The following is a 27812-nucleotide window of genomic DNA, read 5'->3' as shown; positions in this document are numbered from 1 at the left end:
ATTGCACATAAATCCATCAACAATCAATGATCCCTGCATGTAATCATGTTAACTTAATTCTAACATATTTTCCATATAAATCCTACAGACTCAAAAACTTACATATATGTCACTGCAATTGATTTCATTACCTATCATAAGAAAGGTCCAGAATATGATAATACCATTTAAAACATGTTACGAACAAACTAATACTAAAAATCAATGATCCATACCTTTTACTAAAATCTATAATGACAAATATACTGAATTTGTAAGCTTCTAGAATCATTAGATAACACTTGTAACCAACAATTTGGGTAACACATGTAATCAACTACTTGTAGGCTATTAGTATCATATAATAACACACTTGTAATTGTAATCAACTACTCCCAAGGAATTATCTGATGCAGATAGATATCAAATATATCTGATAATTGGGAATGAAGGTACAATAACCCATAAGATGGTTAACATATAAAAACATATAAAAAGATACACAATCCATTAGGAACCATATTAAATACAAATGACAAAATAATCAAACTACAACTTCAACATTGACCTAATAATGCCAATCTGAAATTGCTTAAACTTCAAATGAGTCTGGGACTGGTGTCTCTGAACCAAAATTGCAGTGCGTCCATCCAAACTTCTAACCTGGGAGATCCTTAACATGTTACACGATAAAAAAAGTAAAACAATATTAACATAGAGTCACATTAAATACAAATTGCAAGTTCTGGTGTTTGGATGGACATCCTAAACTAACTGCTATATACATCATATCTTGTTACCAGACAGTGAGGAAGATTACCTGGATAGCATGGAGGAACATGTTTCAGCATAATACAGGATAAGATGCACAAAGTAGCTTTTTTGCTTCGTCCTTGTGCGTTCTTGGCTTTTCACCCTCAGTGAACATTCTCATCATTGTATCTACCATTGAAATTATAACACCTTCCAAAAGATCATTTTTACTGAGTCGAACCAGATTACGAAATACTTATAATACAGAGAGAAGCCTGCCATGCCTGAGGTACTCTTGGATTCATAACAGTTCCACGTCCAGTTATGCTTTTCAAGACTGCAACCAGACACCCCCTGGTTTCTCTGACATTCAGCTGTATGAACCTATCCAGAAGCAAAGCACAAATCAAATCCATCTTAAATTTTCTATGAATCAACCTTAGCACCCATCTGAAAGCAAGGGTGTAGTAGTTAATGACAAGCATCAATTCATTTAGAGAAAATTGGAGCTCAACATCAACAATTTCAAGATGGTAAACACATTGTCCAAAATTTATCCATCTAGTAGAAGAGATACTCTCCAGTTAAATCTCCTAACCAAAAGGTTGTACAACAAATTACAAGAACATGTCTAGCTGGAAGTCTGAATCTACATTACAGTATGGTGATTCTTTCCAAGTGTTTAAATATGTAGAATAATGGAATTAGGTTCTAGCAGCACTAAGAATGTTAATTGCCCGTAAAATTATGCATTCCTTGCCATGCTAGCCGGTTCGATCGTTGTGCCACTGGAAAAGAAAATTAAAAAATGATGGTAAACAGAAGTGTCAACACAAAAAAGAAACAAATAAAATACTTACCCAGTATAGCTTTTCCTTTTTGGGTGCAACAAGCAATGACAAGGCTTGGAAAGAAGTAACGAAGCCCACCCAGAAATAATTGGGTGGGATGTCCCTTCTCCTGTTTACATGGCCAGGCCCAACGAGGAGCAGAAAGGAGCAATGAAATGAATCTCCGTGTAGTGTTGGGGGTTTATGGCCTCAAAATATCAAAACTTGTAATAAAGCACTGAAGCCAATTTATAGACTTGGACTGGTTAGCGGTCCAATTAGAGCAAAAGCTGCCTGATTCAAGCCAAAAAATTGGGTCAATTCAGAATTCACAAAGCCTTCATGCATAACAGAGGTTCGATCCTAGATTCATGAATCACTCCCTTGTTGGAACTGTATGTATGTTTGAAACATCGAAACTTTAAAATGTAGATAAATGATGACTATGTCAGATTATGCTGTTGCCATGAACTAAATCTAGTGCATAATTTTCCGTGAACTAAATCTAGTGCATAATCCTTTATCAATGTACACAAGACATGCACGGATATGACAAAACATCCAAAAAGGAAGAAATTACTATGAAACACACCATTTCTGAAATCTCAATTCACACAATAAAGTTTATACAATTGATGGTAAAATGTCCTAAACAAGAAGCATTCCACAATAAACAAGAGTAGAATCTGCAAACAATGAGAGAAAATATAGAACTACAAAAGATAAAAAAATTCCCTTCCAGAAAACAATTAAACATGAAATTGAGATAACGGCCACTTAAGCACAGCTCGACAACCAACTAATCCCTTCAATCATAGAAACTCATCATTTAGTGTTCTTTTCCATTTGTGCTGGTTTAAGTAAACCAGAAAATGATCACTTACCCAGTTTATATTTTCTTGTAGTACAATAATGCAATTAACTACAACCCCATGTACTTGTTGAATCTAATTCCATAACTCCACCCAACAATGCTCCGATCATTCGACATTGAAGAAAAAGCAAATGAAACTTGTTCCTAACTATGACACACGTCTAGTACTAAAAAATATGGCAGAAATAAAGAATTCAGAAGGCAAAAGTAACAGGTATGATCACTACAAACTTATGCAAATTGTTGGGAAGTATTATCAAATGTCCAAGGTGAATTACATCATGCTAACTAACAAAAGTTTTTTGGAAAATGACACAACAGATTGTGCAATTATATTGTTATTATCACAACAGCAACAACAACAAATCATAATGTACACTAATACCATTTGACAGAAAAAAAGGAGATAACAAGTCTTTCGCCAACACTTGCTATTAGTATCAAGGAAGTCCATTTCACCTGGACTGGTACAAAACGAGTGGCATGTACCAGTCCAGTCCAACTCAACATAAAACAAATAAAAAGAAAAACACCAATTGGGGCTCGTGAACGTGAGCCCTCTTCTGATGGGGCATGTGGAACCGATGCCGCCGTTGCTGCTGTTCGATGTTGCTGCCCATACCGTTTGCCACCACCACCTACCTCCTGGTACACTCCCTCCTCTTCTTCCTCCTCTTACACATTCACGAGCCCTCTTCTCATGGGGCATGTGGAACCGATGCCGCCGTTGCTGCTGTTCGATGTTGCTGCCCATACCGTTTGCCACCACCACCTACCTCCTGGTACACTCCCTCCTCTTCTTCCTCCTCTTACACCGCTTCCTCTTATTCCTTCTCTCTCCTCCACCACTTCCACTTCTTCCTTCCTCCACCTCATCTTCTTCCTTCCTCTTCCTTTTTCTTCCTCCTTCCTCCTCCTCCACTGTGCCTTCCTCTTCTCCTTCATCTTCGAAACACTGGTAAATATCAGTGTACTATGTCGGTACACTAGTACCGACCAGTACTGGACATACTGGTCTGGCCAGTGACTGGTATGGGTCCGGTACATGATATGGCATTCCTTGATTAGTATCAAGAAATTATAACTTCTTTACAAAAAACTTATGTCGTGAAATCCTGTTCCTCACCTTCGGTGTCCAGATGAAGAGTTTCAGGCGTAAGAACTTTCTTGATTTGGAAACGCCATAAGACTTTGGATTAGCAGTTTTAGCATTCCTATATGTTGTAAAACCATTTTAGCATAAAAATCCAATGTCAGGTGGCAATAGAATCTCTCGTATGAAAGCAAATGCACAAACAAGAACAGAGACATTCACATGCATACTCAGCGACTTGAGCTCTCTTGGCACAGAACAGTTACATAGGCCAGCTCCTCGATGGACCATATACCCAAAATCACTCTGACTGCTGGGCCACTAATGAGCGTATTCTCTTCAGTTGTCCCAAGAAACAATAAAGCAAGTGATGATGAAATGTTCCAACGAAATCAATAAAATCAATATTTAAGATGCCATCAGAACATCAGATCAGCAACCCCAGACTTCTAGTTCAAGTAGCAACGACACCTACCAAGAAGAAGCAAAGGTTAAAGCGGTCTTTGTTGACAGTTACATCAGCAGATCTCCATATCAGAGCTGATTCATGAGAAAAATGCATATAGCGTAGCAAGGCCTCATTTCATAACAAGAAAAAAGGATTTCATTCAGAGTTAGATCTCTATGCAGAAATTATATTAATACTGATATATAACATACCTTGGAAACTAAAAAAGATCCATATGTAGGTGATTCACTTGTCAACAAAATGACCAGCCTAATCAAAGAATAAGAGTCAGGCCAAAATAATACTAGACCCAATAGACATCAATAATAAAGCTGGAAGTACCAATACCATTCAAGGAATCAAAAAATCCTCGTGCTAGAATTTTACTCCACGCAATCAATATTTGAAATGATCTTTTGAAGTAGCCTGAATTTTCCGGTTGAACTTGGAACAGAATTACCAGAAAAGTGGGGTAACTCATTTTCCAGCACAGAGTAAGCATCAGCAAAAGCCTGTCCATATCAATGTCATGATGGTTTGACATAACAAAAACTTAAATACATCCATGGAATAAGATGTCGACAATCATTATCAAAATGCAATACATAAAGCTGGCTGTGCAACTTATATGGTTCGGTAATATGTGCAATGCAGCGAAGTGAATAGCAGTGATAATGCACAAATGCAAGTTGCATGTGCTGCATAGGCCACATGTTCATAATTTGTGGTAGCATATGATGCTTCCTTTACACCAAGGATTTTAATTTCGAATTATACTGCTTGTACTGACCGGTACGCGGACCGTCTGCTACTGAGCGGTACCGTTGATCTAGCCTCGTATCGGATGATATAGGGCTGTATCGGGCAGCAACGGTCGATATTTCGACCGTTACCACCCGAAACAGGTCGATAACGGTCGATTTCGATCGTCGCTGCCCGCTACCGATAGGTATCAGCCTGGATGTAGCAAGGGAAAAATAAGCGTCAAGGGAGAAGAGGGAGAATCGGGAGAACCTCGATGCTTCCTGATCCAACGCCACCCTCCCTCGACGATCCCGATCCAGGAGGTAACAGAGAGGCGACGGCTCAGCCAGTGATTGCAAAAGGCGCTCGGGCGCTCGGGCGAGGCGAGGCGAGGCCCGAGCGCCTCGCTAATGTCCCAGGCGCCGCCTGGGCGCTCGCCCGAGCCCAGGCGCTGGGCGCTTCGGGCGAGCGCCTGGGTAAACCAAGGCGACCGAACCAGAATTTTAGGTCTGGTTTGGTCCTGGTTCGGTTGTTAGTTGGTTCAATCGAATCAACTAAACCGATATAACCCCAACCCTAACCCTAACCCTAACCCAACACTAACCTGCTGCCGCTGCCGCTCTCGATCCCGATCGCGATCTCGTCGCTCGCTCCCGCTGCTCGCCGCTGTCGCTGCTCGCGCCTCCCGCGAGCCCTCTCGCTGCTCGCGCCTCCTGCGAGCCCTCCCGCTGCTCGCGTCTCCCGCGAGCCCTCTCGCTGCTCGCGTCTCCTGCGAGCCATCCCGCTGCTCACGCCTCCCGCTGCTCGCGCCTCCCGCGAGCCCTCTCGCTGCTCGCGTCTCTTGCGAGCCCTCCCGCGAGCCTTCCCGCTGCTCACGCCTCCCTCGAGGCCTCCCGCTGCTCGTGCCTTCCGCTCCCTTTCCCTTTCCCGCTGCCGCTGCCGCCACTCGCCGCTGCTTCCTCGTTTCTCCATCAGCAGGTTTATACTGTTAATATTATTATATTTATTAATTATATTATATATTTTTATATTTTTATTTAAAATTTTAAATAATTATATTTATTAATTATATTTTATATTTTTATATTTTAGCGCCTCGCTTCGCTCGGGCGAGCGCCTAACGCCTCGGGCGTTTTTGGACCTTGGCGCCTTTTGGCGCCTAGCGCTTTTTAAATCACTGGGCTCAGCTTCTTCGCCGAAGGTCGGATACGTCTGCAACCTTCGACGTCTTCGCCGAATGCCGCAGATGAGGAGAAGACCGTGTTCTTCTCCTCGTCTGACGCGACGAGGAGAAGATAAGGAGGTGACGTCGTCGAGGCAGCATATGCCTCCTTTTTTTCTCTTTTCTTATATTTTATATATTAATATTTTTATTTTATATATTATATTATATTATATTATATTATATATATATATATATATACCGAGTGATACACCCTGGTGTATCACTCGGTACGCCCATATCGTATCGTAACGAGCAAAGCTCGATACGTCAGTACGATATGAAATTAAGAACCTTGCTTTACACCTTTTTATTCTTGTTAATAAGTAATCTTTTTAAGCTGAACTATACAACATTAGTTATTACTACTCAAAATCCTAAAGAAGTTATTACTTCCCACTTGCTTCACAATATAACAAAATGAATATAAATGTTATTGATCAGTGTACTCTCTACAAGCATGATTTATTGTTACCATCTCTGTAATCTGCCACAATTTTATATTTTTCCTAGATATGAAGATCATGGGTATTTATATATGGACCACATAAACTACTGCATATAGTATATGTACCACATACTATATAATCTAATAAATTTGCTCATACACATATGCCAATAAATTTACAAACATGAACACATATATGCACCGTCATTATTGCAATGATCATAACCATCTAAGTTTTTTTCTATAAAAATAAGACCATTTAAGAGTACTAGAATACCAGGATCTTATTGAGTTGCTGAGCAAATATTGATAGCTGACAATCGGAGTCATATCAACTTCTCAACAATTGGTAGACATTGAATATAAACCTAGAATTTAAGTTTCGGGTACAGACCCATAACTGTTTGTACTCAGACTGGTACAATACCATTTACTGACGGCACACCAAACAGTACCATTCAGAGGAAAAGGAGGAAGGGGGAATCCGATGGGTCCAAAATGAATGACGTCTTTTTTGACAGTAAGACCAAAGAAACAGGGTCCTCCATCCCTCACAATGTCATCAAGCTAAAGTCCTAAATCACAGTGATGAAGTGCACACCTTGCAAAAGCCCTGAAGTCATTGAATCAATCAGTGACTATAAACCTAGAATATAAACCTAGACATTGAATATAAACCTAGAATTTAAGTTTCGGGTACAGACCCATAACTGTTTGTACTCAGACTGGTACAATACCATTTACTGACGGCACACCAGACAACTACTGTGGCCAGGGAACTAAAAAGTGTCAGCAGACAGAATAGCAACCTCTATCCACATTATTTTCAAACATAAATATCTTCATGTGAGCCTTGGAAGACAGATGACAAAATTTGTATTTTCAAGACTATTTTTCAATATCTCCAAATGGAAACCAACAGCAACCACAAACCTGTACTTAAGCCAGGCTAAATACAGGTTTACATGTGTGATTGGCTAGTAAATTGGAGATCATTCACATTCTTTTGGATGAAATCAGAACTTAAGATGTAAGCCCTTGTCCTCCTACCTTATCGTTTTGTTCTCTTTTTTTTTCTCTCTCTAATTCTCCTATCATTTCTCTTCTATCAGTATCTGTCAAATGAATCCACAAGCAGGCTATCATCCAATTCAATCCAAAAAAGTTCCCCATTTGTTTAGTTTTACTCAATCACTGTTAGTGTACACCTTGCAACAAAGTTAGATCAGAGTGGATGATCTGGTGGACAAACTTTCAGTGATTAGCGACAAAAAGATCAATGAACAACTCAATCGATATGAAGGAAGCATTAAATTTTCAAATTACCAATGCATGCCATCCACAGAATACTCAAACTACCCGTACTGAAGCATGTCAGATGAAATACTGAAGCACTTAAATTAACATTTATTTTCCTAAAAGCAGTATATAGACAGACTAAAGATCTAAAAATCATAACCATGCAGAAGAGCAGGAATCTATAAGAACCAGTTAACTACGGCAAAGTCAACAAAAGCATGTTCCAATGAGCCCGACCAATAGAATTGATCAAAGGTGGTCACAAGCATTCCAGCGATTGAGTTGATAGGAGATGTTCATGAATGTTTCCATGGTCAAGGAGCTGATGAGTAAGATAGCCGAACACAATAGACGACTTAAATCTTGACACTGTGATTTTACCATAAGACCATCAAGTTGTCACAGAAACTGATCAATAAAGCTAAGAGCAGTTAATCAAAGTTCTGACGAAGAGGAAACTTGTTTTGGGTCCATCTCACCAACTATGAGAAAGTAGGCAATAGGGGAATATTATAGCATATCAAGGACATGACAGGATGCAGCAAAAGGAACTAATTGTCTGGCCAGGTAAGATTTAGGATCAGATGAATCAAACTTCAAGGTTTTTCTAAACTGAATTGATTTCTCTTTCCACTTTCTAGCCAACATCATAAAACTAAGAAACCTAGGCTATTCATACTAACTTTAGTTGGTTTTTCCTATTTGTAAAGATTTTCTTGTAAATTGTGATGTTCCCTTTTTGTCACACTTCTTGAAGTCATAAAACTGTTCCAAAAAGTATTTTATTGTGCACAATTAGTGATTACAATTTAATATAATCAAAACTCCTCAAGTCATGACTAAAATATTAAAGAGGACATAGAGGAGGTCCCCTTAGACAATTTTGTGTCAAGTATCATAACATGAGTTATGAGTTGGTGTCTATAGATTAGAGGGGGTGGTTGTTGGAATGAACTGGTAATTTCCTGCATATTATCATGAAACAAACATAAATAAAAACGGCGTAGTGCATGACGCTCCTTACCTCTAAATACAAAGAGCCACTGTGGAATCTGGGGAGGGTCAATGCACGCAGTCTAACCTTACCTCTAAACACATAGAGATGATTTTCGTGACTCGAACTCTAGTCTATCAGGTCATAAAGGAGCCTTTCCATTGTACCAAGGTCTACTTTCATCCTCATGAATGAAACGTAGCTATCTAAAATTCTCATGGACGGAATATAGCTATCTAAAATTCCAGGCCTTATCTTCGATTTTCTCTTCTCTCTTTTATTTCTCTCATCTCTCATTTGATCTCTTTCCTTCAATTTCTTGTATTCTTGAATGAAAAACTAGGGAGATTACCATACAATTTTAACTCCAACTGAAATCCTGTATATATTGTTTGGTTCCTCGATACTGGTGTACTTTTGGAAAGTCATGTGTAAAAAAAGTCAAATATTGCAGCAATCAATATAAGATGGACTGGGCCTCCAGTGCTACAATTACATAATTTGTTCTCAATGAAAAGGTTGAAAAGCATAGTACAAGAAAATATTTGTTTACCTAATTAAACCTTACAACTTTAAAGATCCAGGGAAACTGTGCAGGCTGAGTTTACCAAGTAACCTGGTATATAATGATAAAAACCCAATAAAAAAATAACAAAACAGAACTCCGGCTCTTGATTTTAGTGACAGTACAAGTGTCCCCAACAAGCATCCATTTAACTCTTTATAAGTTGCAAAAGTATTATCATAGTAGCAACATATATCTAGGAAGAAAACGCAACATTATGCAAAGCAGACCAAGGACGGGCCAAAGGTAGTGAGGAATTTCACGCATCAAGCTTCGTGATTGTGTTCATGCAAGAAACGGGAGGCTGAAAAGCCGTAAATGCAGAAAAAGCTTCCAAGCATACCAAGTGAAACATAGTATTTTGTAACTGTAGATTAATGTGCATGAAAGAATAGAAAATCAGGAACTGACCTTAATACACTGATGTATACGGAAGCAGTTTCTTCCAACATTATTAGTTGGATAAAGAGGGTCATCAATATGAATTGGATCGATGCTGCAAATCAAACAATAAAAATAATAAAAAGTAAGTCAAGATGCCACGATCTGGAAGTCTAACTAAATAATACATAAAATTCCATTATCTAACCTGAGTCCTCTTTCCCGGTTCATATAAATTCCACTTCCTTGGATTGAAACACGCATATGACGTGGTTCAAAAATATACCTGCAAGTGAACAAAAAAATATGGGATTAAGTTGCATGTTTGAATTTTGATTACACTGAAACCAGCTATACTCTCGAATCATACAGTGGGAAAATCCCATAGAAACAGAAATGTGGTCATGCCAAAATATGTTCAAATGTCCATAAATGTTTGACTAGAAGAAAACCTAAAGCAACATTTCCTTACCCAAAGAAGTAGAGAAAGTCCATCAGAAGGCCACCAAGGTTCTGCCAAAACCACAAGTGATATAAGTTACAGAGATGAAAGTACATCATCAACTTTGCAATTCTTAGTCATGATAGAAAAGTGTATAACATCAAATATCTGGGTTACAAAATTCATTTATCACAAAAGACTACACAGCTAAACAAGTCATGTTGTACAGGCTTCTACCTAAGGAACCTAAAATAAAGAGCATGATAAAAACTAAGGAAAAAATAATTAATGTTAGTCAGGCTCAAAAAGAGAAAGAGTTTCCTGAATTGTATCATGGACTTGTGAGAGCACACATCGGAGAGCCTAGCAGAAAAAACAAAGGACAATTAAATGTTTCAATAAATAAAAAACACTGGATAGCATGCAGTTGTTCCTTTGCAATCTAGGTGACCAAGGTTTGAAGATACGAAAACTACTTGCAGTAGTAAGGCTGTGTACATTGACCATCTCTACAGACCCTGCATTAGTTATGCACTGAGCTATCCTTTTTTATTGATTAACATGTGGTTGATCCAAGATATGAAACTTATAGGCTTTCATTTGTGTCTTGCCCCCCACTAGAACAGTCAATCCTGAAGTTCAATTGGCATGTTTCATGGAATAATATACCTAACCACATTTCACAACATGCTGATCCAAGTATGAATCACACTACAAGAAATGATTTCACTTGTGCATGCCATTCAACATACTAGCATAGACAAATAAAAAAGGATCAGCAACCCTGGATGGAACAAATTAAAGTTAAAGCATGTTATTCAATTAGCATTTACCATTTTATCTGTCATGTCTTGCACCACTTCTTAAAAAGTTTGATTAACCCTGACTCCTAGTTCATGATGAAATAAAAATTCATTTTTTTCCATAACATACTGAGTACTTACTTGGTTATTAGGCCGACCAACATGGTGTTCGTGCTGCAGAAAACGTATAATCAACAACACCTGCACATGGCCACACGAGCAACTAACACCATAGAATCCTTTGGATATATAAAAATAATGAAGCATGAAAATATATCTTCAGCATTAGCTCAGCAACAATTCCTATCTGGATAAGAGACCAAGACCTATGGTGAAAGATAGTTCTACTCCAATACCAATTCAAAATATGAGAGTTCAAATTTTAGCAAAATACCACCGTGTATCATCTTTAAAGCAGAAAGAGAAGGAATGATGAGGAAACATCAGTTTCAAAATTGTAATATGAGAATGTGTCCTAAGAAAATGCCCTTATCATCAATGTAATCAAGATCAAGATTGTCCTCAACTTACATGGAAAAGTATACCAGAACAAACATAGGCCAAAGACCGAGATTGGCATGAGCCAAAATCGAAATACCAACACCAAAATAATTGATTTGTCAGCCAAGCCCTTGCCTAATGGATCATCTTATCCAAGCTTATATCACCTCAGAGTTGACGAATGAATCGATTCCACGTAAACTGTGATGGTTCAGTCACTCAATGATCCAAGCTTGTCTGAGTTAGATATTACCTCTAAAAAATTAAGCTAAATGCTGGGTAGCTGAAGTTTATCTATTCCCAAAGTTTAAGTTTCTTAATTTTCAAAAAAAATAAATATTTAATTTTTGTTTACAAATTACTTTTCAACCAAACTTCAATTCAACTTTCCAAAGGATTTAATATGGACAACCAGAGCAGTCCAATCCCAAATTCTATAGGCGATCCCAAGATCATTCTTGATACTACCACTAAAAAATGCAACTTCTTAGTACCATATTCAGCATAAGTAATGGCTGGTCTAAATAAATAATGCAAAAGTGGGGACATAAAACAATTACTACAAAATTGTAATAAACAGAAAAATTAATCAAAGTAGATAAAAAAAACACAGGTATTTATTACAAAAAATAAAATCTAAAAATTTCATAACTATAAAATTTTGATCAATTAGTCTCATATGTACTTCTCTTTTGATTATTTAAATTCCCCTTCATTCATAAAGAAGCACCTATAATTTTTTTATAAAAATAGAAAGGACCAGTTTTAAAATATCTATATAGATTTGAGTAGTAATGAACCAACGTAGTTCAAACTTCAAAAATGACAGTTTTTTCTTCTAAATTGACATTTTTCCTCTTTGAATTGAGTATGTTTGCTTTCCAGAGCAACTAAGTTGGACTGGTCATATATCTTTCATGATACTCATTTTTAGTTTATCCCAATTTTTTGAAGTAAACATGTGGTTGCTTCTTAGTGAAGATTGATGGATCCTCCTTTTGAATTTTGGGAACACTTGTGAACCCCCAAATCATCTTTTAACTTCGTCCCATCATTTTTTCAGATTTTTCCTTGGCTGCCAAACAATGTCTATTATTTGGGAACCACATGACAATTTCCACCAAGTTCCCCACATGCAAGGTTCAGAAAAGGGATCTGGTATTAATAAATCTAACTTGAATCCAGCACGTAAACTGGACAACCATAGTATGACTCGTAATGGATTATCACTAAGTTCCCAGCATGGTTAAAAAGACCAGTCGGTCTGACCTGGTTCCAGCATATGGACTGGGTGAATATGCTTGTTCTAGTTGGAGACCAAGGTTTCTTAATTATTTTAATTTTTTTTTACCTGGACAACTATTGGCTTTCAACAACAGGCATGCAAATGGTAAAATATAACAACATTTAAAAAATCAGGGAGTTGTTGTTTGCCACCACCTCATCCACCTTCTATCGCTGCCACTACCTCCTCCCATCATTGCCATCACCACTTCCTCTTCCTTGTCAACCTCCTTCCCTCTGATCTCCATCTTTCTCTGTGGTCTATGCTTATCATTATACCATTTGTCAAGATGCCCCACGTACCGAGACCCTCAGTGGTCCAACCAAGGACCATATGAGCTTGGGACCAATTTGAGATCTTACCCACATGCACTAAGACGAATGAGTCTATTCAACAATATGGTTTTCAAGGAAATTCAAATTTGAGGAAGAAATTAATTTTTCCTGTAAACATGGCTTACAACAATGTCATCAACTGCAAAACAAATCTAAGTCCTGTATTAAGGGAAGAAAGAACTAGTGACCGTTTACTGGAACCAATCAGTACTATTTAATACAGACAACTATAATTCAATGAACTGAAGAATTGGTACCGATCAGACACAGCTCACAAAGGGTAAGAAAAGAGAAAGTCCAATACTCCATATATTAGGCTTTTTCACCAACTACAACAACCAGGTTCATGGAATGACAATCAACATGCAGAAGATTTAACCATTTTGCTTCATGTTGCAGCAATTATGCCTAATTGCCTATACAACATCAGGTATATCCTTCAACCAACTTTCAACATCTAACTAGTAAAACAAAGTCTATTAGAAAAGACAGAATTATCGACCATTTGATGAGAAGAATACAGTTTACAAGGAACCATATATTGTTATTGACTTATTGTATCCTAGTATTACTAGTGGGCTAATTACATATTAGCCCCTGTAGTTAGCTATCTTTAGCATCCCGGTCTTTACATTTTAAAAAGTTACATTGACATACCTATAGTTACGAAAGTGAAACATCTAGGCCCATTTACCCTAATATCATTGGTTTTACCAACAAAAATACGAAAACAAAGTGCAAAAAGATAATTGTAACGTTCCAATAGGTGGTGGCGGACGGCGTCGGTGGTGGCAGACGACAGCACCACTAGAGGCCACGAGTGGTTGTTAAGGATGAGGAGAGCAACAGCGAGAGATGAGGGCCGATCTATATCTGCGTCGACGCCAACGCAATTGTTGAGAGACAAAAGGGTCGCTCGACCGTTGCTTTGCATCTACATCGGTGCCAACACAGATGCAGAGCGGCCCTCCCCTCTCACTGTCACTCTTCACATCCACAACAGCCACCCGCAGCCCCTAGCAGCACCGTCGTTCGCCACCACCGACTGAAATGTTAAAATTTCCCTTTTGCCCTTTGTTTTAGTGTTTTCATTAGTAAAACCGGCATCATTATGGTAAATAGACCTAGATGTTTCACTTTCGTAACTATAAGGATGTCAAAATAACTTTTTAAAATGTAAGAATCGAAATACTAAAGATAGCTAACTACATGAGGTAATCTGTAATGAGCCCGTTACCAGTTACTAGAACAGTAGAGTCAATTAAAATACAATAAGAACATATGCAATGGGGTCAACTAGAATAGATGATACTAGAACAACAACAAGCCCTTGTGTCCCAACTATATGAGGTTAGCTGCAATCATTTGTTCCCTGCTATTTGAGCTCTGCTAAAGCCAACCGCTAGTCAAAGAATCGTATCAATTCCTTTTGTATTGCTTCTAAGAAAAAGCCTTACAGATCCTCCTAGGCCTCTTCTCAAACCATTGATCTTATTAAACTCACTAAGTTTCAGCAGCACATATAGGTCCCTGATGAACATGCCCATACCATCTTAAACCCCTTTCCTTTATTTAATTCCCCGTCATAATTACGCTGATTCTTCCAACATAAACATTTATTGTTCTATATATATTATCCTTTCTAGTAGAGCTAAAATATGACAAAATCCATTTTAAGAAACGATCCAATGTCACATTAGCAAATTGTATTCAATGGCATAGAAAAGCTCAAACTCCACGAAATGTAATAGTCAGACATTTCATTTCGCTAGAAGTTGTTTTCCCCCCATTCTCTTACTGTTTTACATCTGCAATGCCATATGCCCTTTGTCTGCTTGCGACATTTAATTTCGAGCCAGATTTTCATGGATAGAGAAAGTGCAAGGCATGACTTAAAAGTGTCATTTGTATGGGTTCAAGTGGAACTTAATATCGTCTTGGATGCTAATCATTAGTCTAGAGCATTTTCTTCAACACAATTGATAGAAAGGAGATAGTACACTATTATTATCGAAGCATTTATTTATGTACTTCAAAGATCTGACAAGCTAGAAGAGGTCCGCCACTCCATTGCTTCCTAGCTACCACCACTTTTGGTTTCTCCATGGATCCAGATACTCCAACTATCCTCCTTCGCCACCTTTCATCAGATCTCTTACTCCATCTAAACTCCACCATTAATTTCTGCCTCTTTTACTCACTCACCAAACTAAGTTGTCATATAATGATTCAGTTGTTCAATAAAATGTCTCAATCCAAGGTTTGGAGTATCATTTGGTACAATTTGGCACCAGGGGTATTTACCAATCTAACAACCTATTGGTATGTGGACCAAGATAAACTGAGTGGTACACCCGGCATAGAGCTTGTATCATCTGGTATATACTCAATATGGGGCCTATACCACCTCGTATGCCTAGTATAGGTCAATACATGCCTTGTACCTGTAAGTTTTTATTTTTCAGGCTTTTTCCAAAACCCATTATGTACTAGCATACTGACACTATGGATTGGTATGGTACAAATCGAGCCTTGACAGATACGCTATCGCTACACAAAATTGCAAACCTTGTCTTTGTCATGTGATTTCTTAATCTATGTCTGAATTTCATTCGTTAGCTCCAGCTGCTAGCTATATTTCTGTACTTCAGTGAATCATGGTTGCATACTTGCATTATGTTCTCTAAAACAGAAAACGTGCTATTGCATATGCATAAACATATAGCAATTGCTTGTGCATCATGTAGCTACTTCCAACAAACTGCTTCAACATCATAAAACCTTAATATGTATAATCATACTTATGCAATAATATTTATCACTGACAGAAATTTAATCCATGCTTCGAAGGCTAATTGACAAGAAAAAAAGAAGCATATGTAGGATCAATAAAGAGATGAATTTCAATGGCATTATCTAAATTCTTCAATTTCTCAGGTCACAATTCAAAACAAATTGCAATGTAAGTTACCAAGCAGTATGAACTTAAACCACCAGAATAAGCATGGTCCAAACTTCGATCAGCCAGGAACTTCTTAAGTACTAAAGCCAGTGGTACAGAAGCAGGAAATTGCTGGGTCAGTTCTCTAACCTGCACATGATAATTATAAGTCATACACATTTAGACATTGTCTAACTCATCATCCTTACACCATTCAGTGAGTGCCACATGTATCGGCAATTTAAGCTGCTACTGTAGTCCTTCAAAAGAAAAGGATAGTACAAACTAATTCAATTCCATTAATTTAATTCAGTCAAAGAACATATTCTTCAAATATTGCAAAAAGCAAGAAGAAAACTAAGAGAGGGAAGTTGGATAAAATTTCTGCTAATTCCTTATTCTCAGACATAAGAAAGAAAAGTCAATACCACTCAAATATGAAGAGCACGATGATAATAAAATCTCATGTATTCAAAGTCAATGACATCAGAACCATGCCAATTGCTAGCAACACTATATTACCTCAGCTTTTCCTAACTTGTTTACTCTTGTTTTCTCTGATAATTAATGCCTCAAATTCATTTTTCATAATGAGAGAATAAAGGTGGCAACCATGGTTTTAAAAGTCAGCCAATTATCATGCTCCAACAGTCCCACATTAGGACTCATGATGAGTTGGTTGGTAAATAAAGCTTGGTGGTTTGCCACTAAGCATTCTAGGCCATGTGATTTTGGACCAAATCTATCCATGTTTTCAGGCTAATAAGTACACCAAGTCCATAAGAATAATGATACCAGTGAAATTGCGCTTACTAGAAAAAACTTAAAAGACTTGAGGTAGACAATATCAGTGAAATTGCAATTAGATTTTGAATTTTAAATGAACTACATAGAGATAATCTAATTTCTCAGAAATAGATAATCTTGGGTGTTGCATCTAGAAGGTTGGAAATAAAGTTTCTTTCCAAAATAAATTCAATTATTATTAAAAGTTCAAAAAAGTCAATCATGATTAATAATGTTGATATCTTAATTAATAAGGCGCATCTAGATAGCTAATAATATATTTTATATTACTTTATTTTTTGCATAAGGAAACACCTAATCTAGCAGCAAATAAGTCAAAATTCAAAATATCTAAAATTTCTAGGAATTCACATCTATGTTTGCCAAATCCATATATTTTTTGGAATGTGTTAGCTAATTCCTACGAGGGCCAACCCTAGTGTCACAATAACATTTCTCCTAAGCAACTTATATGAACCATGAAAACGATCTCTCTGCTGAGGTAAAACTGCATACACTAACCCTTCCTATAACCTCTGTTAGTGGGAGACTCATGCACCAGGCTACCCTTGTGTCAGCCAGTTCCTACAAAAGTCACCACCTCTTTCATTGGTGGGAAAGGTGAGTTTGCAAACTTAAGACGTGGTACACAAGGGATTGATGCAACTGTGACAGCTATCAGATGCATTACCAAAAGATTGCACTTACACTTGCAATTTTCTTCTCAGCATATAAGCTGGGCAGTACTACCACAAGATGCGTTGGTGAATCAACCAAGTGTTCTGGTAGATGGTAACCATGGCACAGATTCTATCATAAGAAGGCCCAATGTTTACAAGCACATGTTTATCTTCTCCAAAGTAGATTATAGCTAATATAATTTATAAGGTATTTATACTTCCATGTGCAAAGTCAAAGCAAAAAATATCCAACATTTGCTACTAATCCAACAACACTTTTAAATAAGTGTATTACCAGTACTTCTCTAAGCATATGCATTAAGTTCACAGACAATAAATTTTACGGCTTTAGTACTCTGGGCCAGGGTTCGCCATTTCGAGTACTGGACCCATCTCGGAGATTTATCAATACAGTATGTACCAGTGTACCGACACACAAAATGTTGGGGCAAGTCAAGGGGGGCTCATACAAGCCGCATCTCAGTGGTGAGTCAGACTAGTATGTGCCGCCCATACCATACCAAATCGGGCGGTACAACCAAGGTCCGCCGTACCGTACTGTCACGACCTTAGCTGGAATTGCCTAAGGCGTGAGGCACCCTTGCGGCCAACGACGCGAACTTAGCTTGCGTTGCCTAAGTCGCGAGTCACTCTTGTGGCAAAGACGCGAACTTAGCTTGCGTTGCCTAAGTCGCGCTTCGCCCTTGCGATCTTGCTCCGCAAGGATCAGCCCACTTTGTAACCTCTCGCAGGTCCCGAAGGACCTGTAAAAGAGAAAGAAGTTAGTTCGAAAGAACGAGCAACGGACAAGTCCCGAAGTCTCGCGAAAAGGGAAGCTTTACAAGCAATTCGTCGAACACCTTGTGTGCACAAGAGAAAAGAGGGAGAGGGAGAAAAACAAGGCTTTCAAGGATGAACGAACAGCTGCAAGCCCACAAACAACCGCTCACCTGGTCCCGGGCGCAAAACCAAGTTCCCGTAAAGGTCACGTGCGAACTTGCGAAAGAGTGTTCAACGCCCGGTATATAACCGAAGCCCCATCCAGCCATGTGCCACCCGGGGGGTTCCTGGGGTCTGAGATGGCTGACATTTTGGTGAGCGGAGGCAGCTCTCCGCTCACCTCCCGCGGCACGCGAAAACGGGGCTGTTTTGGGCTGTTTTGGGGCTGTTTTGCTCGGTTCGGTGAGCGGTCGCTTTGCAACGCTGCAGCTTGTTCGAACTTACATATTTACAAGCAAAATGACCCAAAACCATGAGAAAACATGCTGTCAACGAAGTTGTTCGAACTGTACATGCGGGTGCGAGCGACGAACGGTTCGTTGAACGAAGTTGTTGCGGGTGCGCGACGACCGTTCGTGACAGTACCGTACCGGCGTTTCGACCCAGGCTCGGTACCGGTACTGTACGGTATACCGCTCGGTACACCCAGGTGTACCGAGCACTATAGCACTGCTACAGTGCTACGGTCACTGCTACAGTACTCGGTACGGTACAGGACGGTCCACGTACCGCTGGCCTGTCGGACCGGTACGTACCGCCCATACCGGGCGGTACGGTCCGGTACGGCAGACCTTGGGTACAACAAAACTTGCTCTAGACATCATAATCAGAAAGTCATGCCCTTTTGAAAAAAATTTATAAGTTTTAGCACCCCTAATACATGCCAATTTATTCACCCTCAACAATATGAGAGCATGTTTATGTTAATAACTCTTGAGTGCTAAAGTTATTTAACATCTACAAAGGACAATTTGAAATCAACAGTCCAGTAACAGCAACCAAGGCACAGAAACATCATAAATTGTTCCATCTAGATTGGTCTTCTTACAAAAAACCTATCTCTGTAAGGGTAAAATAAAATCTTTCTCTGCCCCCATGACAGAAAGCTTGCTTACATGTGCCTTGATTGTCAAGGAGAACCAAGATACTACACTTGTGGCAATTCCAATTTCTTTATGCTTGCTCACTATATAGAAAACAATATTGATTGTATGCACATATCCAGTCATTGCCATAAACTAATGCCAATACAGATGAAGAAAAGCAAGGACACAGCTAACCTTTACTTGCCAGATATAGCAACAGAAAAGGGAAAAAAATTTATGCATCATAGCCCAAAATATTCTTCAAGAAACAACTATTGCCAGAAAATAATACTAAAGCAATTATGTGATGATAAGGCCATAGGGCATCAAAGGATAATTGGCAATGTGATGAACACAGAACTTAAGATGCAAAAATAATTGGTAATCACCGACTGAAAGTTAATGTTATGCATCCAATTGTTTCATGCAAACAACCAAGTATATTATTCTAGCATTAATTTCTAGATTTTGATACAGCAATAGAAAATTAACCTTTAGATACTGAAAATTTGAGCTCAATGTAAACTAGCCTAAGAAGCTCACTCAACCTATATTCGATCAATAAAATATGATGCAAAAGAGCAGAAAATCAATGCGATCATAACAAATTTACTTTCTTAAAGAAATGGAGCATATCCAAATCCACTTTGCTAAAACATAACAACAAAACATGCAGATTACCAGTTCAGAAGTTTGAAGTCCAGTATGTGATGCTGATTTGAAGCTGATATCAAGACGAATCGACTTTACATCAATGTTATCATCCTTTTTCATTTTTGAATATGGCCAAGAGGTACAGTCTGTACTAGAAAGATCAGTAGTAGGAATGTTGCATTGTCTCCCAGGAACCATGCTTGAAAGTGCTCGTGGTATATCCACCATGGAGGATTTCTTTCTTGAAATATCAATGTCGTCAGGAACTTCTGCAACCAGCATGATTACAGGAATCTGGAAACAAAACAGATATACATGACAAAAAGAATCTTAAAGATAATAACACAACTAAGAATAATATGTGAAAGAGGGAACCATACCGCAGTATTCTCTATGGTCTTGAGGGAGTCATTTCTAACCCACTCCTGGTTTGCAAGGTATCTAGCTGCATGCTGGAGAAAGCATGATATTCAAATGTAACATCATACAATAGTAAATAAAAGATAATATTAGCAAAAATACTCCAGCATTTCATAATCAGCATATCCACCTCACCAGTTGTACACAGTTACATGAGAAGTTATAACAAATCAAGGTCCCCCCATGAAAAGTTAAAACAAATCAAGGTCCCTCAAAAAAGGTAAGTATTCAAAAGAGAGACTTTATCAAGAGACAAAGGAAGCATATAGAAGGTTTTGACAGAATTTTTAGATGTATAAAAGGTTATCCGATATTCTCTATCAATCATCACTAATTCTCTATTTAAGTGGAAGACTCAAATTCTGACTAAAACATAGCACGCAAAACCAATGATACCGATAGAGCAACAGTGCATGCTGAACTGAAAGAAACATAGTAAGATGAAATTAACTAAATAGATCATCCTCAACCAGATTACTATCCATACAGAACATCAACTATGATCTTCTCAATTGCTATGCCCCATTATGCCCTAGGATGCTAAAGCTATACAGATAACTCCAGCCATGTAGTTTAGATGAATGGCAGGATATAGAATTATCAGGCAGCAAAATCAAATATTAACAATGATATTTCAAATGTTGCTGATCAAGAAAGCATGCACAAATTCAAAGCGTGCACAAGTTCCCTTATGATTATAACACAATACCAAAGATAAATTAAACTTAGCTCTTCAATAAGGTGGAAATGCCTAAACTTTTTCTAAGCACACAGGAATAGTAAATAAAGCACATATGAAAAGATCCTAAATGCAAACTTGAGACTAGATTTATCAAAAAGAAGCATTATGGTTCAAGAAGTTTCAGGAAAACAAACTTGAACTCAATCATCGAGTACAAAGTGGAGGTAAATCAAGTGAAGAGAAACTGTTTAAAATCAAAATTAGACAGATCAACATAAAATAGCAATAACTTAACCTAATTTAAGGGGCCTTTTAAAACCGAATGAGTTAATTTTACAATTATATAGATTATTTCTGCAATTATGTATAGGGAGTAATTTGTATGTTCATTTATCTAAGGTGAAACAAAACAAACTAGATCCAGAGATACATCTTTGAAAAATCATTGCTACATACAGGATGTGAGAAAATGATGGTTACAAAAAGATAAGAAACTACCATAGACATGGCATATCAGCTCCACTCCAATCTTTTAATAATAGGAATACCAAAATCTTTAGCAGATTGGACAACAAGAATCCCCAAACATAGGGTCGAGATGAATTGAGAAATTACCTGAAGGCATGTTTCCTTGATACCATTACGACCTTCCAAAATTCCAGCTTCTTTGATAGGTTCCTGATGAAAAAGCCCACCTGTTATCTTTTACCCAGATCTTCTTTTTATACAACAATGAGCATAATTCTACAATTAACACAGGTTTCTAACCAAATTCCGCACTGGAGGAAGAGAAACCACGATATCTACATCACTAGTTGGAAGAGCTAAACCAGTCGCATTAGAACCAAATATGTTTGTCCTGGAGCGAGGCCAGAGGACTTGAAGGGAACGCGTTACCCTCTTGACAGCCCAATTAATGTAGGGCTTCTTAATCAGATTCTCAGCAGCAACCTTCGACATATCAATAATGATGAACCAGCAATTAATATAGGAAATACAAAAAAAAATCTAGAAATGAAATGAAATGAAAATGTTGGTCAAGAAAAATTAACCGAGCTTGGAAATCATGCAATTCAAAACTTTGCTACATCATGTGTAATTCAATCAAAAAAATTGGTCAACAAAGATTAATTGCGCTTGTAAATCTTGTGCAATTCAGATCCATGCATCTACCACATTATGAGTAATCAATGAATTTATACACAAGGATTTAAATCCCAGTATTGTAAATTCCAGTCCAATATTGGTTCTAGTAATTAGTCGGACTGGTACCACACTGTTCTATATGGTCCAGTGTTAGTCGTTGGACCAGTTTAGGTACTGGTCCAACTGGCAGTTAATTCTATGGTGTTACATATATACATATATACATACATATACATATATGATAGAGTGGAAGAAGAGAACGATACTAACTAAAAAACCAAGTGATGATGATATTAAATGGTGAAATAATTAACGTATGCAACATCATGGACCTGAGATATGTTATACACAGAAAACGACAATAAAGAAAAAACAAATAAAGATAAGGCTACTCAAAGCAACAAACCTGCTTGCAAAAAAAATCGATTTCCTCATGAAGAAGATTGTGCATGATAGACAAGGATGTTTTAGCAGATGAACAATTCAACAACTCTGGAGGTTGCAATGGTAAAGCCACATCAGGCTGCAAAATCATTTTTACAATGAACATCATGCCATACTTGAAGAAAGATATCTAAATAAACTTTAAATATATTTGCTTACATGTTCCTGATCGAAGGCAAGCTGGGGAATTGTGATGAGATGATCTGTCAATAAAGGTCCATGAATTGACCGAACCATGGGATTGGTGGTAAGGCCTTTGTTTCCCCATGAAGGCCATACAACTTCAGCACCATCAAAACAACATTGACTTTCCTCAGAACCACTTTCATCAGAAAACCTAACACCCCAGTGTCTGGGACTTGAGCTTCCAGACCTAACAATTGGGAAGCCACGCTTTCTAGATTCTCCTACAGGAGAAGGTGGAGGAGGGCGAGGCACTCGAGGAACACAAAGTACCACGGGGGATGGTGGTCTCTTGATTTGGGGAACATCCCTCCTACTAGAAGGCACACATGGGCTTTTGTGTTCATAGCCAAGCTTAAATTCCGATCTGGATCCCCTTCTCGACATGCTTGGAACAATGATTGGCCGCAACATTGAGAATGGAAGTGTATCTCCTTTCACTCCTTCAATGACACTAGGTGAATTATTCATGGATTTTGGAGCTTTTTCTTCAGGAATATCTGGCACTGAGGAAGAGTTAATAACCTTCCCAGTAATATCATTTCCTGAAACAGCATAACCAACGGATTGGTGTCCAGGTCCCACGGTGTCAAATGGTGAACAAAATTGAGTGGCAGTTGGTGAGGCTAGACCATTTGTATTGTATGAAGCAGATAATCCAGGCACTCCAACCATATCATCTATAGCTCTGTTAAGATCAGCCTCGTGCCAAGCCCATCCACTATCATCAGAACTATGAGATGGTGGGCGAGAAAAACCTGATCCAACATGTTCAGCAGGATTCCAGTACATCACTCCACCACCAAAAAACTGATTATAATCCCTCCCAGATAGCATATGACTCTCTATTTCCTCCTCCGAAAGCCAATAGCTTTCAGTATCCTCTGCCAAATCCGACATGTTTTTCATATCATATACATCCAGAATATCTCCAGTATGAATTCTGTCATTCTCACTAAAAGTACCAGTATTTTGAACTGCATGACCCGAAAAACCTGTACAATATGAAGATTGCAGCCTTGAATTATATCCAGAATCATAGCTTACAGTCACTGTTTGACTCAATCGAGTACAACTTTTAACCATAGGAGGCCAATCAAAACTCATTGGCAAAGTTAGAGGAGGTAAGATATGGTTGCATCCACCCTCGTTGGAAGGGAGCCTTGCCTGATGCCTCGAACATAGGAAGGACTGATGACGGTAAGCAGGCCATTCATGTCCAACATCCAAATGTAGCCTCTCCGTAGCAGCAGGAACATGCTGTGAATTGAAAGATGAAAAATTATGGGGCGCTATGACAGGCCACTCATATGATTTTCCTTCAAAAGTATTTGTTTGATTATATGAATAGCATGTTTTACTATCATTTTGAATTACAGAACCATCATCATTTGCAAAACCTTCTTGGTTTATTGAAGAAGCAACAAACTGTGAAGTTATTTTGCATAGATTTTCAGAATTATTAATCTTGGTTTCAGGCCAATCATATGATCTGCCTTTAATAGTTGGCTCAGGCATAGGTAAAGAAAGATTGGATACCTGATATCTGTTTTCGTTCTCTAAACACTTCATGGATGGATCAACAGAATTTGCACTAGTTTCATCACAGCAGATTGCACTGTTTGTCATAGATATTTGTGGCACCACTTCTAATGTATTAGTAGATTGTGAGTCACACTTGCATTCATAGTGGATTTCTGATCTGTCTGAACTTTTGGAAAAGCACAACCCAGTAACACAGTGGTTTATGGTATTATGAAGATCAAGATCCTTTTTCATGCACCCTGTATTCCCATTCTCATCCATTAAACCTGGCTCGTGATAAGGCTCACATGAATTATCTACTGGTGATGGATCAGAAATGATAGCAGATCCATTCGACAAGGGAGTAACAGTTGCTGGACCACTTAATACATTCAACAAGGGATCAATGGCTTCTTTCCTTTCAATATCCACAGCAAGGGATGAAAGAGCAGATCTTTTATCCTCAAGATCAGGACATCCAACTTTCATTGAGCTTGAGATTTTACTTTTAGTTTTAGCTCTTCTTCTTCCACTTTTCTTCTTACTGGTATGGCTCTTGCACTCAAACGAGTCGCCAATATTTTCCTACATGAAAATAACATGCATTATTAGCTCAAAATAAATATTAACAAGAATATATGTCAAAATAATTACAGTGTCATTCTCTGCTGATGGAGTCCCATTTCCATGATCTTTCAGTGTAGTTGTAGTTGTTTTAGCCTTCTGATTATCCATTGGCAAAATAGTCTCCTCTTGGGAACAAAGCCTAGTTGTGCTATCACGTGCACTGTCTGCTCCACATTCATGACCCTGGCAATTAAGCAACTCTTTATTATAAGTAAGACATGTCAAAATGCAGAGGTCAAACAAACTAAGAATGATGAGACCAGTGCGAATACCACTGAAGTTTCGCATGAGGTGGAATCAACTTTGGATGCCTTTGGAACAGACCTCGGCTTCCCAGAACTACGAGATTTCTTCTTCCCTTTGAGACAGCCAGTGTTAGACTTCTGTTGACTTTTGTTTTGATTGGTCTTCAACTTTGCATCTCCCAGAAGTTCAACATTTATATAGTTAGTATAAATACCCATGAGGAGTTTTTGTAGTTTCCTTAAAATAGAATCAGATATGGTATCAGCAGATGGTAGTGTACTAAAGAGCATTATCTTTTCTTCATATTCACTAAGATAAAGAGAACATATCTCCTGAATTACTAGTAAACAGTTCAAATATTTGGCTAGAGATTGTGGCCTTCCAGAAGATGTGTTGGTAATGATGTCCATGCAAAAATCTGGCTTCCTACTGAAGAATGGCTTCTTTGACCTCATCCAACAAGGAATGGGACCATATCTTAGTTGGAATTCACCATCAAGCTTGTGAAAACAAAGTTCATTCCACGAGGCAAGTTCTGATTCCCTGATAATTTCATTTGCCTGAAAACTTACAACTTTGTAAATAAAAAGGTTGTATAAAAAGCTGTCTGGGAGTAACATATCAAACAGACTGGCCAACAGCCTTCTCAATTACTGGTCAAACTTACAGCATCATAAATGAGAAAGTTGTACAAAAGAGCATGTCTGGGGTAACATATCATACAGACTCATTAACAGCCTTCACAATTATTGGTCAAAGAGAATTCAAAAGAACACCATGCATAACAAAAGTAGTGTATTTTTTCTACTGCAGGACGAGCAGCCTTAAGCACAAAATAAACAAAAAGGCTTGAGTAGTTAATTATCAATACAAACTTTGTAAGCACCATACTGATGTTCTCCATCTAATACAAAATTCAAAAAGTTCACTATAATTTCAAAAAAGCAACTTGATATTTCTCAGGTGTATTTCTAAGGGATAAGTATTTCAGATGGTATAGCATGTACTCAGGAGAAATGATTACTAATTAGTAATATGAGGAGAGACCAAGGAAGACATAGGACTTGAATAGAAACTATAAACAAAGATTTTAATTCTCGTGACTATACATATGACTTTTTATATATCTCAATGACGGAAAAAGATCCATGTAACCAATCTCAAATAGTTATGATTAACGACTTTATTGTTGTTGTTGTATGCAACACTAGTTATTTTCTTTCTAATACGAGGCCCTAAATCAAGAAACTAGACACAGACTACTTCAAGCAAACTGTCATAGACCCATCAGTAATTGGTTTTAGAATCCTTGTCCAACTGAGCAACAGCAATCTTACATGTTATGTCTTTGCCTGTTTCCAGGAGCCAGGAGTATTGAACCCCATGACAGCAAAATTTCAGCGACAATGATACAAGAAAAACATGATGGTAAAATTTCCAAAATATGCAACGATGTTTATCGACATTTTTTACTTCTAGACCGATATCATAAAAGTCATGAATCAGAAGACCACATAGGACGCAAAAGACTTTAAGCCTCTCGTGATTCAGCAACCATCAAATAAGCAAAAAAGAAACATTCACCCCGGTCCTCAAAATTTTTCAACAGATTAAAGAGGCACATCGGCTAGCACAATCAGGAACTTTTCAAACGAAATCTGGTATGAAAATCAAACTGCAGTGTTTAGAGAGACAATGCAGTAAAAGAAGTACCAGAGATTTAGCTGCCTTCCCCAAGAAGGCCTCAAAGATTTTTTTCCTTCCTCCAGGATCCAACCCCGCCCACCAGTCCAAGCAACCTTTCTTCCTCCAAAAAGCATTTGCCGCCAGACCAGCAGTCAAGGCTTTCTCCTTGGCTGCCTTCCCACCCTTCAGCTTCTTGCCTCCCTGGGAGCTAAGCCACGACAACCTCAGAGCAACCTCAAGCCGATTTACCACAAACGCCTCCAAGCTGTAGTACCCTTTGTCCTTCAACCAAGGCATCTCCGCCCACGGCGCCGCCAACCCGTTCACCTCCCCTCTGAGGAACCTCCCACCAGAGATCGCATCCATGACCGCCACGAAGCGGTCAACATCCGAGACAAGGTCCTCCGCCACCGTGGCCGCGTCCAGGAGCGGGGAATCATCGCTGGACGCGAAAAGGAGGAGGGAATCGGCGACGGTCCTCTCGGCGGCGTCGGCAGCAGCGGCGCGGGAGAGGAGACCGTAAGAACGGCGGAAGCAGAGGGAGGGGAGGGAAGGGGAGGGGAGGTCAGGGAGGAGGAAGAAGAAGCCGTGGCCTCGGCGGCGGAGGCGGGAGAGCATCTGGAGGAGGACGCGAAGGAAGTCGGCGTCCGCGACGGTGAGGGCGGACTGGCGGTGGGCGACGGTCAGGCCCGAGAACCACCGGAGTACGGCAGCCCGAGGGCTAGGGTTAGGGTTCGATACCTTGGAGGAGGCTGAGTGGTAGAGGGCGATGTGAGCGGTGAGAGAATCAAGTCTTCGGTGGGAATCCATTCCCATTGCCCCTTTCTCTCCCTCCCTCCCTCCCTCTCTCGACAGAGACGCAAGTTCTTTGTTCGTTTCAGAGACGACGTTGGGAGGGGGTCTCCGCGGGGTCTGTGAAGCTCGGCTGTCTA

The 27812-nt window shown here is 38.8% G+C and overlaps 1 protein-coding gene across 15 annotated transcripts; it reads right to left on the bottom strand.

Annotated features, from left to right (window-relative positions):
* Nucleotides 1-398: 398 nt before the first annotated feature.
* LOC135585767 (uncharacterized) lies at nt 399-27812 on the bottom strand. 15 transcript variants are annotated; one of them, XM_065142981.1, is made up of 21 exons: nt 26908-27811; nt 25221-25754; nt 24976-25131; nt 22774-24906; nt 22577-22693; nt 21793-21975; nt 21640-21702; nt 20303-20374; nt 19950-20216; nt 15968-16087; nt 11017-11076; nt 10103-10143; nt 9839-9916; nt 9661-9745; nt 4326-4489; nt 4190-4247; nt 3563-4000; nt 1593-1856; nt 1017-1116; nt 800-921; nt 399-642 (listed from the first exon to the last, which is right to left on the bottom strand). In XM_065142981.1, the coding sequence occupies exons 1-15, from the start codon at nt 27694-27696 to the stop codon at nt 4361-4363; spliced, it is 4827 nt and encodes a 1608-aa protein (XP_064999053.1). In that variant the 5' UTR covers nt 27697-27811; the 3' UTR covers nt 399-642; nt 800-921; nt 1017-1116; nt 1593-1856; nt 3563-4000; nt 4190-4247; nt 4326-4360. The 15 variants fall into 15 exon arrangements, with proteins under 15 accessions (XP_064999053.1, XP_064999051.1, XP_064999049.1 ...); XM_065142979.1 differs by having other exon boundaries at nt 800-1116; nt 3563-3650; nt 3746-4000; XM_065142977.1 differs by having other exon boundaries at nt 800-1116; nt 3563-3650; nt 3752-4000.

This window comes from Musa acuminata, chromosome BXJ3-3 (genome assembly GCF_036884655.1).
Source record: "Musa acuminata AAA Group cultivar baxijiao chromosome BXJ3-3, Cavendish_Baxijiao_AAA, whole genome shotgun sequence".
NCBI lineage: Eukaryota > Viridiplantae > Streptophyta > Magnoliopsida > Zingiberales > Musaceae > Musa > Musa acuminata.
The sequence above is the reverse complement of the archived record's forward strand: the minus strand, read 5'-3'. Positions and strand labels throughout refer to the sequence as shown.